At 46.9% G+C, this 12,019-nt stretch overlaps 2 protein-coding genes across 2 annotated transcripts in view; both read right to left on the minus strand.

Annotated features, from left to right (window-relative positions):
• Positions 1–12,019, minus strand: part of LOC142827805 (olfactory receptor 52E2-like) — a 195,999-nt gene that overhangs the window by 144,658 nt on the left and 39,322 nt on the right. The gene's annotated exons all lie outside the window — the stretch shown is intronic.
• Positions 7,300–8,247, minus strand: LOC142827798 (olfactory receptor 52R1-like). The gene has a single exon (XM_075923681.1). The coding sequence runs from the start codon at positions 8,245–8,247 to the stop codon at positions 7,300–7,302; it is 948 nt and encodes a 315-aa protein (XP_075779796.1).

Raw genomic sequence — 12,019 nt, forward strand, 5'->3', positions numbered from 1 at the left:
TGCACTCGAACATATTCACGATGCAGCCCCAGGCTACGCTGTTCCCCAAATCCGTCCCCATTTTCTTCCCCTCCTAACACACAACCTGCATTTTTTCTGATGTAGGTGGGTTATGGAAGCTGTGCTACTTTTGTCAAAATTCTATGTCTGCCATGCCAGGTACCCTCTTGTGGGTCCAGTGCCAAGTGGGCCCCCATGGGGAATGACGGTTAAAGCCAGGAGTTGGATACAGAAGTTGTCATTTACAAGGCAAACAACAGGGTATATTTGCAATACAGGCAGTCCCCGGGTTATGTACAAGATAGGGACTGTAGGTTTGTTCTTAAGTTGAATTTGTATGTAAGTCGGAACTGGTACATATTGTAGGGGAAACTCTAGCCAAACATTTCTCCAGAGCTCAGTTTTATTCTCCCACACCTCACTTCCCTCAGTCCTTTATTCTCAAGCTGAGGTGTCTGCTGAGAAAAGCCGCTCCGCATCTCCCTGGTCTGCTGGGGGGGGTGCTAGCGTCGCGTCTCCCTAGTCTGATGGGGGGAAGCAGCTAGTGCGGGGTTGCCTCACCCCGTTTGTAAGTAGGGATCCGATGTAAGTCGGATCCATGTAACCCGGGGACTGCCTGTACTTCCAAGTGGCAGGTGAAAGGTGGCTGCTGGGAGAGGCCAGACATAGTGACACGGCGTTTCATAGAATACTAAAAGTGGAAGGGACCATGAGAGGTCATCGAGTCCAGTCCCCTGCCCTCATGGCAGGACCAAGCACCACATTCTAGACCATCCCTGACATGTGTCCGTCCAACCTGCTCTTAAATATCCCCAGTAACGGAGATTCCACAACCTCCCTGGAAAACTTATTCCAGTGTTTGACCACCCTGACAGGTAGGAAGTTTCTCCTAATGTCCAACGTAAACTTCCCTTGCTGCAGTTTAAGCCCATTTGCTTCTTGTTCTATCCGCAGAGGCCAAGGAGAACAATTTTTCTCCCTCCTCCTTGTGACACCCTTTGAGATACCTGAAAAAGGGTATCAATGAGCTCCTGAGGTCTCTTTCAGATCTATGATTCTATATCCCCTCTCTGTCATCTCCTTTCCAGACTAAACAAGCCCAACACTTTCGGTCTTCCCTCCTAGCTCATGTTCTCTAAACCTTGAAGGATGCTTGTTGCTCTTCTCTGAACCTGCTCCAATTTCTACACTGCTTTCTTTAATTGTGGTGCTCAGAACTGGACACAACACCCCAAGTGAGGCCTAAACAGAACAGAGTAGAGGAGAAGAATGATTCCTCATTTCTTCCTCAAAACAGTCCTGTTAATGTAGCCCAGAATTATGCTTGTTTTTGTTGCAACAGCGGCACACTGTTGACTCATATGTATCTTGTGGTCCACTATGACCCCATGAGCCATTTCTGTAGGTCTTCTTTCGAGGCAGTTGCTTTCCATTCTGTATATCTGGAACGGATTGTCTCTTCCTACATGAAACACTATGCATTTGACCTTATTACACTTCATCCTATTTATCTCAGACCATTTCTCCAGTTTATCCACATCATTTTGGATTATGACCCAACCTCCAAACCACTTGTAACCCCTCCCAGCTTCATATCATTTGTAAACTCAATAAGCAAACACACTATGCCAATATCTAAATCGTTGATGAAGATATTGGACAGAACTGGCCCGAAAACAGACCCCGGCGGAACCCCACTTCTTATACCTTTCCAGGAGAATTGTGAACCGTTAATAACTACTCTCTGAGAACCGTTATCCAGTCAGTTATGCACCCAACTTATAATTGCCCCATCTAGGTTGTATTGTCCTAGCTTATTGATAAGAAGATCATGCAAGACCATATCAAATGTGATACTAAAGTCTCAGTATCGCACATCCACTGTTTCTCCCTTATCCACAAGATTTGTTATCCTAAAACGAAAGCTATCAGATTGGTTTGATATGATTTATGCTTTACAAATCCATGCTGGCTGTTACCTGTCACTCTATTATCTTCTAGGTGTTTGCAGATGAATTCTTTAATTACTTGCTTCATTACCTTTCCTGGAACAGAAGTTAAACTGACTGGTCTGTAGTTTCCTGGGTTGTTCTTATTTCCCTTTTTATATATGGGCACTAGATTTGCCCTTTTCCTGACATCTCAAATCTCTCTTGACTTGCATGATTTTCCAAAGATGATAGCTAGAGGCTCAGATACCTCCTCTATCAGCTCCTTGAGTATTCTAGGATGCATTTCATCAGGCCCTGGTGACCTGCAGATATCTAACTTTTTTAAGTGATTTTTAATTTGTTCTATTTTTATTTTATCTTCTAAACCTACCCCCTTCCCACTAGCATTCACTATGTCAGGCATTCCTTCATCACCAGACTTCTCGGTGAAGACTGAAACAAAGAAGTCATTAAGGACCTCTGCCATTTCCAAGTTTCCTGTTATTGTTTTTCCCTCCTCACTGAGCACTGGGCCTATCCATAGAAAGTTCCTTTCTGTCTGTAGCTGCTTTGAGCTTGTTTTGTGCCTTTGCCTTTCTAACCTTGCCCCTGCATGCCTGTATTGTTTGCTTATATTCATCCTTCATAATTTCTCCTAGTTTCCACTTTCTATATGATTTCTTTATTATTATTAGATCATGCAAGATCTCCTGGTTAAGCCAAGGCAGTCTTTTGCCATATTTTCTATCTTTTTTACACAGCGGAATATCTTGCTTTTGGGCCCTTAATAATGTCCCTTTGAAAACCTGCCAACTCTCTTCAGCTTTTTCCCCGTTAGTCTTGCTACACATGGGACCTTACCTACCAGCTCTCTGAGCTTACCAAAATCTGCCTTCCTGAAATCCATTGTCTCTATTTTGCTGTGCTCCCATCTACCATTCCTTATCATCATTAATTCTGTGATTTCATGGCCACTTCCACCCAAGCTGCCTTCCACTTTCAAATTCTCAACCAGTTCCTCCCTATTTGGTAAAATCAAATCTAGAACATCTTCCCTCCAGTAGCTTTTTTGACCTTCTGAAATAAAAAATTGTCTTCAATGCAGTCTAAGAACTTATTGGATAGTTTGTGCCCTGCTTTGTTAGTTTCCCAATAGATGTCTGGATAGTTGAAGTCCCCCATCACCACCAAATTCTGTGCTTTGGATGGTTTTGTTAGTTTAAAAAAAGCCTCATCCACTTCTTCCACCTGGGTAGGTGGCCTGTAGTAGACTCCTAGCATGACATCACCCTTGTTTTTATCCCTTTTAACCTAACCCAGAGACTCTCAACACTTCTGTCTCCTACGTCCATCTCTACCTCAATGCAACACATCCTCTCTTTTTTCCCCGCCTACCCTTCCTGAGTAACCTGTCCCCTTCTATAGTAAAATTCAAATCATGTGCATTATCCCACCAAGTCTCTGTGATACCAACAATCGCAGAGGGCATGTCTACACAGCAAAGTTATTTCGAAATAACAGCCCTTATTTCAAAAAAACTTTCTTAGCATCTACACAGCCAAACTGCTATTTTGAAATTCATTTGAAATAGCAGAATACTTCTTTCAAATTTGGTAAACCTCATTCTACGAGGAATAACGCCAAATTCCAACTAGTTATTTCAAAATGGCCGTGTCCAGACTCAGGGGTTTTTTCGGGAAAAGTAGCCTTTTCCCGAAAAAACTTCCCCTGCGTCCAGACTCAAGCCGCGTTCTTTCGAAATTATTTCGAACGAACGCGGATTTTCTTTCGATGGCGGTAAACCTCGTTTCACGAGGAAGAACGCCTTCCTTCGAAAGTTCCTCTTTCGAAGGAAGGCGTTCTTCAATGTAAAGAGGCCATCTTTGAAAGAGAGCATCCAGACTCGCTGGGTGCTCTCTTTCGAAAAAGCTGATTTCTCTTTCGAAAGAAGCCTGCAGTCTAGACATAGCCAATAAGTGCTGTGTAGACACTTATTTCGAAATAGGAGTCTCCAGCTTTCCCAGGGTGCCCTGATGGCCACTCCAGCCTCAGCCAAGAACACTCCTCTCCCTTCCCCCTCCCCGGAGCCCTTAAAGGGGTTGACTCTGGCCACAGTCACTGCCCCTGATCCAGTGGCCCCAGAACATGAACCAGCAAGTCACTGGCAGCCAGCCCTCCAATGCTCCCCAGGAGCACTCTGCCAGCTCCATGAAGCCTGCTAGGACCTGGAGAAGGTGGGTGCCTTCCTGGCCCAGGGTGGAGATCATGGACCTTATTCAGGCTTGGGGGGGATGCCCCCCAAGTCCATGAGCTCAGCCCTAGACGGGGGAATGTGGCTGTCTATGGCAGGATAGTTGCCAGCCTGACCACCAAAGGCCACATGCAAACCCAGGAGCAGGTTCACATGAAAATCAAGTTGGTCCATCGGGATGCCCAACCCTGAGCTCTGAGATTCCCCTCCCCATTCTTCCCCTTGCTTCCACCTTCCAGCTCCCTCCTCCCAGGTTTCCCCCTCCCTTTTCCCACCCTCTCTTCTTCCCTCTCCCGCCTCCTTTCCCCAGTCTCATCAGAGTTTCATTTCCCCCCAGTTTTGTTAAATAAGGAGAGTTTGTGTTCATGAAAATATGTATCTTTTATTTGACATCAGGAAGGGGGGTTAGGGAGGGGTAAGTGGAAGGACGTGAGGGAAGAATGAGGCACAAGCCCCCAGTGGGGCACCCCAGGGAGGCTCAGGGTGGAAGCTCTCCTGCAGGGCCTCCTGGATACTGACAGCTCCCCAATGGACCTCCTGGATGGCAGCCTGCAGAAAGTGCTGGGATGAGGCATACCTGGGTGGTCGACAAATACCTTTGATGTCGGCAGGGGAGCGTCCAGACTATCGTGCTGAGCCGACAAACAGCTGATCAGCTGTTTGTCGGCTCAGCACGGCAGCCATGTAAATTTAAATGAAGCGGCGATTATTTAAATCGCCGCTTCATTTTACTGTGTCGGGTAGCCTAATCTACATGCCTCTGTCGCCAGAGGCATGTAGTCTAGACGTACCCTAAGACAGAGAATATCTCTACAAAACCATGGTATGTCCACATCTTCAGTACTGTATGCACATGTGGTTGCCTCATCTCAAAAAAGATATACTGGGATTGGAAAAGGTTGAGAAAAGGGCTACAAAAACTATGAGGGCTTTGGAATGTGTCCCATATGAAGGGAGATTAAATAGACTTTGACTTTTCAGCTTAGAAAGGGGAAAATAATGGGGATATGATAGAGGCCTATAAAATCACGACTGGCATGGAAAATGTGACTACGAAAAAGTTATTTATTTATTCCCACAATATAAGAATTAGGGGTCACCAAATGAAATGAATCTGCAGCAGCTTTAAAACAAACAAAGGATGTTCTTCTTCACTCAGCACATAATCAGCCTCTGGAACTCTTTGCCAGAGGATGCAGTGAAGGCTAGAACTTTAACAGGGTTACAAAATAAACTAGATAGAGTGGTCTGCTAAATTGTGAGTTCTGAGTCTAACTTTGACACTCGCTAATAGCCATTGAAGAACCCAACCTCTATGAATCTATTTATTAGCAAAGCGCTTTGCCAATATAGACAGGAAAATGAGTTCCTTTAACAAAGCCCAAGACTCCTTATTTATACAGATAAAAGGGCGCAAACTCAAACAAGGTTACAAGATTAACTGTGGCTAGTCACATATCTCCTTTCCTTATTAACTCTCACCAATCTCCTCTGAATGTCCCACTATCATCTGAAGTGGAATCGTTGTCTACTGTCTTAACATCCTTCTCTCTGCTTACACACAAACAACATTATCTTAACATTCCCCTTCCTGCAAAGGAACAAAAACCATCGTTTTAACTCATTCAACTTTCACACCAGGATGGTAGGAATGGTGCCCCCGGCCTCTGTTTCCCTGAAAATGGATGACAAGGGAGGGGTCATGTGAGCATTACCTGTTCCCTCCCTCTGGGGAATCCGCTATTGGTCACTGTCAGCAGACAGGATCCTGGGCTGCGTGGACTGACCCAGTCTGGCAGTTCTTATGTTCTTATGTACTTAGATCATGTCCTTTCTGCAATGGGGACCCAAAACCTGTTGTGATACTTCAGATGTAGCCTTACCACTGCCAAAAAATGGGAGTAATCCTTTCCCTAGATCTGCTGGCAATTATCCTCCTAATATGCCATCAGCCTTCTTGGCTACAAGGGCTCCCTGTTGACTAATTTCCAGCTTTTCCTCCACTTCTCTTGATCAACACCAATTTTCAAAGATAATGGCCAAAGGCTCCGCAATGACATTTATCAATTCCCTCAGTACCCTTGGATGCGTTAAATCCGGACCCATGTCTAGCTTTTCTAAATAGTTTGTAACCTGTTCTTTCTCCACCTGGGGCTGTCCACCTCCTTCCCATACTGCGTTGCCTAATGCAGTATTCTGGGAGCTGACCTTGTCTGTGAAAACAGAGGCAAAGAAAGCATTGAGTAATTTAGCTTTTTCCACATCATCTGTCACTACGTTACCTCCCTCCCTAAGTAGGGGCCCCACACGCTCTCTGATCACCCTCTTATTGCTAACATGCCTGTAGAAACCATTCTTGTTCCCCTTCACATCCCTCGCCAGCTGCAGTTCCAATTGCACTTTCACCTTCCTAATAACTCCCCTGCATTCTCAAGCAATATATTTATACTCCTTCCTAGTCATCCGTCCAAGTTTCCACTCTTGTCAGCTTCCTTTTTCTGTTTAAGCTCACCAAGGATGTCCCCGGTAAGCCAATCTGGTCACCTGCCATATTTGCTTTTCTTACTGTGCATCGGGATGGTTTGTTCCTTGGCCTTCAACAGAGACTCCATGAACACACTGGGTGCAGGCCCTGTCTGTGGACATTGAGGGAGCTTTGAAGACATTCTAGCTTGTCACATCCCAGAGCAAGAGGAGAGCCAGGTTGTGGAGACAGAGGCCCCAGCTCCACCTCCTTTCCATGTGGAACCCTGAAAGGCAACAGCACCCCAACATGAGAATGATCCAATAAATAACGAGGCAGGGGGAGAGGAGCAAGCAGGAAGAACACAAGAAAGGGCGCAGTAATGCCTGGGGCCCCTAGGGAAGATGTAGATTAGGAGTGGGGTCTCTGGGCAAGGGTGGGATAGGTGGTAGGTCCTTGGGTGTCCAGGAACAATGAATAAGTCGCACACAGACCAATTTCCCAATTTCTTAAATGAGAAAGAAATATCAGGAACGGATTGAATTGCTCTTTGACTAGCCAGTGAGTCATTTAGTGAAGAAGGCCAGGCAGCCTGTCACCAGCTATCTCAGCATGGAGCTCTGCCCAAGAGCAAGGGCACCAGGTGAAAATATTTAGGTTCCTTTCAGAGTAACAAACTGGAACAGCCTGGCCCGGATTTGTTTGATCCTCACTCCGTAGATGATGGGGTTCAGCATGGGGGGCACCAAAAGGTACATGTTGGCAAAGAGAATATGCAAATGCAGAGGTATTTTGAGGCCAAACCGGGTCATGAGAGAGGAGAAGAGATTTGGAGTGTAAAATGTTAAGATGACACACAGGTGAGAAGTGCAGGTCCCAAAAGTCTTGAGCCGGGCGTCCTTTGTGGGGAGGCGGAAGATGGCCCTAAGGATCTGGGTGTAGGAAATGACAATAAAAATCACATACAGACCACAGCTACAGAATAGCGCAAAGAGGCCGTAGTAACTACTGACGCGGATGTCGACACAGGCCAGTTTCACCACAGGCATGTGCTCACAGTGCGTGTAGGGGATAATATTGGTTCTACAATATGGCCACTGCCTCGCCAGGACAGGAAACGGCAGTGCAAGTATGGCACCTTGCAGCACCACAGCCAGGCCCATCTTGGCCACCACGGGGTTATTCAGGATGGTGGAATGTCTCAGGGGATGGCAGATGGCCACGTAGCGATCGAAAGCCATGGCCACCAATATCCCAGATTCAATCACCGAGAAGGAATGAACAAAGTACAACTGGGTGAGGCAGGCATTGAAATCAATCTCTCTGGAATTGAACCAGAAATTGCTCAGTATTGTGGGTAGAGTAGATGTGGACAGGACCAGATCAGTGACGGCCAGCATGCAGAGGAAATAGTACATGGGCTCATGGAGGCTTGGCTCTGTCTTCACGATGAACAGGATGGTGATGTTCCCCAAGATGGTTATGGCGTACATGGCACAGAAGGGGATGGCGATCCAGACATGGGCTGACTCCAGACCAGGAATGCCCAGCAGGATGAAGGTGGAGGGGTTGGTGAAGTCGGTTGTGTTGGAATCTGACATGGAGGGGGGGGGGAACGTGTCCAAAGCTGAGGCAAAATACTGTTCGCTGTAGGTACCTTATGATCCCCTGCTGACCTGTATGTGACCAGGACCAATGGCAATGGTCACAGTGCAAATGCCTGAAAGGACAGAGAATGTTTGTGTGAGGCACAATACGCACTGATGGAGACTATTTTCGTGGTGAAGTGGATCGGTTGCTATTCACACACTGAAAAATGATCATTATTCAGAGAAATGAATTATAAAGAAATGATGCTACCACTGGCAATTCCATATTTTTGGCGCTTCCAGTATCAATAGTGTCTACAGTCTTGCTGTGAGAAACCCTAAAAGGGAACAGCAGCAACAACTCAGGGAGAACACCAGGTCCTCACAGCTATCAGCACCAAGAAAACCCACACTCATTCACACTGGTGGAGGAACAAGAGCCCATACCAGACAAATGGGATGGAGAATTACCCGGCCAGATGTGTGCTCAGCTGTGGTGACCTCGTCTCTGTAGAGGATACAGCAGATAGACAGGGCCGTTCCGAGGCAAACCATGGGAATGGGGCAAGCTGCTATACGGGCAGATTGAAGAGTCTGTGAAGAAACAAGAAGGGGAAGATGATGGAGGAGAGGAAAACAAAGCATAGAACTGATTGCGTTCCAATGGGCAAAGAGAGAAGAGTTCCCAACCCATGGTATCCGTACATCAGCACAACCGAGATGAGGGGAAATGTTAGTCAAAAAATGAGAATGGAAATTGGATGTTCTTTAACATGCATTTAGTAAGCATGTAAATAGTCACAGTTCCACAGTCCAGAAAGTGCTTAAAACAACGTAAGACTTTGGTTGTGCCAGGAAAACAGGTGTGCCTGGAATGGGACTGCTGCTCATAAAGCCAAAGAGAAGGAATCACCAAATAAAGGACAGTCGTGCAAAGTGACAGAACTCGGTGAATGTTGAATGAAGCTGAACCAAACTGAGCCAGAATCTTAGAACCGTGGAACACTGAAACTGAAAGGGCCCTCGAGAAGTCATCAAGTCTAGTTCCCTGCCCTCCTGGCCGGACTCAGCACGTAGCCCATGGTGTGGATTGGGTTTATGCAGGGCTCACTTCATGGCCTGCGGGTGGGAGCCAAAACAAATTAGTCGTCAATATCATGGTCTTCTGTTGAGATGCGTTTTAGTAGTTAAATTCCTGGACTGTCATTCCTCATTCAAAGTGCTGTCATATGAGTGGAAATTGGGTAACTATTGCAGTTTATTAATATCAGCAGAACTGACTGAAATGGGGCCTGTGTGTTCTGCAGTCTTGCCTTGATCTTTGTATTCATACCCATCAGTGTGAAAGAAGTTATTTGCATATATTTGCAGTGAGGGAGAGTGTTAAACCCCATATACAGTGGCACCTTCAAGATGGGAGCATCAGAGGCTATGTCTAGATTACAGGCTTCTTTCAGAAGAAGCTTTTCCAGAAGAAATCTTTCGGAATAACTTCTTCCGAAAGATCATGTCCACACTGCCAAATGCATCGAAATGGAGTCTATCTCACATGTAACCTGCGATTGCTATGGACGGGGTGGCCAACAGGGAAACTGTGCTTTGTCCTCTTCTTCCGAAAGAACTTCCTCTTCCCCGTCCACACATGCCTTTTTCCAAAAGAGCTCTTTTCGAAAAAGTCTTCTTCCTCGTAGATTGAGGACTACATGGCTGTGCCTAGGCTACACGGCTCCATCGACGGAGCCATGTAGATTAGGGTTGTAGGCAAAGGGAAATGAAGTGGCAATTTAAATAATCGCCGCTTCATTTAAATTTAAATGGCTGCTGCGCTGAGCCGACAAACAGCTAATCAGCTGTTTGTTGGTTCAGCACGGCAGCCATTTAAATTTAAATGAAGCGGCGAGTATTTAAATCACCGCTTCATTTCCCTTTGCCCAATAAACATATCCGCTGTGTTGAAAAGAAACCTCTTCTTTTGGAAGAATGCAATTGCAGTGTGGACGTAACTGTAGTTTTTTTCAGAAAAATAGTTCTTTTTCCAAAAAATCTTTGTAGTGTAGACATACCTTACAGTTTCAAAGTGAACGATCAACCACACACCTCATTCAGAACCAGAGGTGCTCCTTTGGGAATGAGCAGAGCCAAAAACAAACAATAAGAAAGGCAAATATGGGACAATTTTCTTTTAAACATAAACGACTAAAAGTAAAGGCAAAGTTTGAACAAAGAAAGGTTAGGGGAAAATGGAAATCATGGGTGTGGGTGTGACAGTGAGTCAGGGAGAACAGTCAAGAGCAGGCTCCGGCAGCCAGTAGAAAAGAGAGGCTTTATTGCTTCTCCAGGATAGAGCACAGCATAGACGTGAGGTGTCACAGCATAGATGTGGTGGCAGCGGATTTCCCCAGATCCATCTATTAGGATTATGGGGGAAGTTTTTGTACCAAAGCCTGTAGAGACGAGGTTTTGGGGTGCTCTTGTGGACCCCTAATTCTACATTTGTTCTGCCAGAGTGGGGTACAATGTTCACACACACACGGAAAAAGGGAAGGGACTCTCAAGAAAGGAGCCCTGTTCAAAGGGATCGAGGGGTCCTAGTGGACCACAAGCTGTGAGTCAACAGTGTCACACAGTTCAAAAACAAAAAGCAAATTTCTTTCTGGAACTCTATAACAGGGGTGTTGTGAGCAAGACAGACGAGCTCTTCTTTTCTGCTCTGCACTCAATTATCCCCAGCTATTACATTCTGTCCAGTTCTGGGCACCACATTTTGGGAAAGCTGTGGGCAGACTGGACAGGGTATGGAGTGGAGCACCACGCTGGGGGACAAGGTAGGAAAGAGCTGTGGGGAGCAGGGTCTGCAGGCGAGGGGGCCGCCCTCCCCATCGCTCTCCAGGGCTGGGCACAGGGGGACAGAGCCATGCAGAGCTGTGGGTGCTGTGCCTGGGGATGGTCGGTGTCAGCAAAATGTCTCCCAGCCACGGTCCCATTCTCCTCAGCAACTGTGTGTTGCCGGGAGCTACAGATTGCCCAGCTCTGGTCTGGAAATACTCAGCCCTCTGTGAGGGCAGGGGACGGGCTCAAGGGCCTCCCACAGTCCCTTCCAGGCATTGGATTCTGTGTTTCCATGTTTCCATGGTAGCCGAGATGAGGGTCCCTTGTCCTGGAGTAAAGGGAGCCTGGAAAGGATTCGGGGTAACTGGATGACCACCTCGTGGGGCGCTCCCAGTGCCGGGCTGTGGCCAAGGGACGCTGGGATACTTGGTCGCATGAACAGCAGAGCTGTGAGCTGGAGCTGGGGCAGCGTTTCCCAGTTGCACACAGCATCAGTGAAAGCGCCTGGGTGAGATCGCGGGACCCAAACTGGGAGTGGGTGAGGAAAAGAGCTGCCAAGATGAAGGGAGGCTGCGTAAAATTCCAGCTGGAAATCTGGGCTAAATGCGGAGCCCTAAGCGTGATTCACCCTTCGGAGAGACTGAGGATTCTCCAACTCCCAGGGCTGGCAGAGCCGGGCTCGGGGCTGTTCTGGGCATTGGCTTGAGGGCCTGTGAGCACTTAAAGCGTTACAGAGTCACAGCCTTACAGCTCCACTGGGAATCTTGGCCTTTCTATGCTGAAAAGTGAGTTCAATGGTTGCAGTGTGGAACCCTGGCACCTACAGGCTTCCCAGCAGGCTAACAGCAGGAAAGAGCCCCCACGACCAGCTGGAGCCCTGACATACCAGAGGACAGCATCTGTGCAGAGACACACAGCTGGCTCCTCAGATCTTCTCTCAGCTCTGATTTCTAGG

This window comes from Pelodiscus sinensis, chromosome 1 (assembly GCF_049634645.1).
Source record: "Pelodiscus sinensis isolate JC-2024 chromosome 1, ASM4963464v1, whole genome shotgun sequence".
In the NCBI taxonomy this organism is placed as follows: Eukaryota; Metazoa; Chordata; order Testudines; family Trionychidae; genus Pelodiscus; species Pelodiscus sinensis.

Excerpts from the sequence above, each read along its gene's own strand:
- LOC142827798 (XM_075923681.1), bottom strand. The coding sequence starts at position 8,247 with ATGTCAGATTCCAACACAACCGACTTCACCAACCCCTCCACCTTCATC.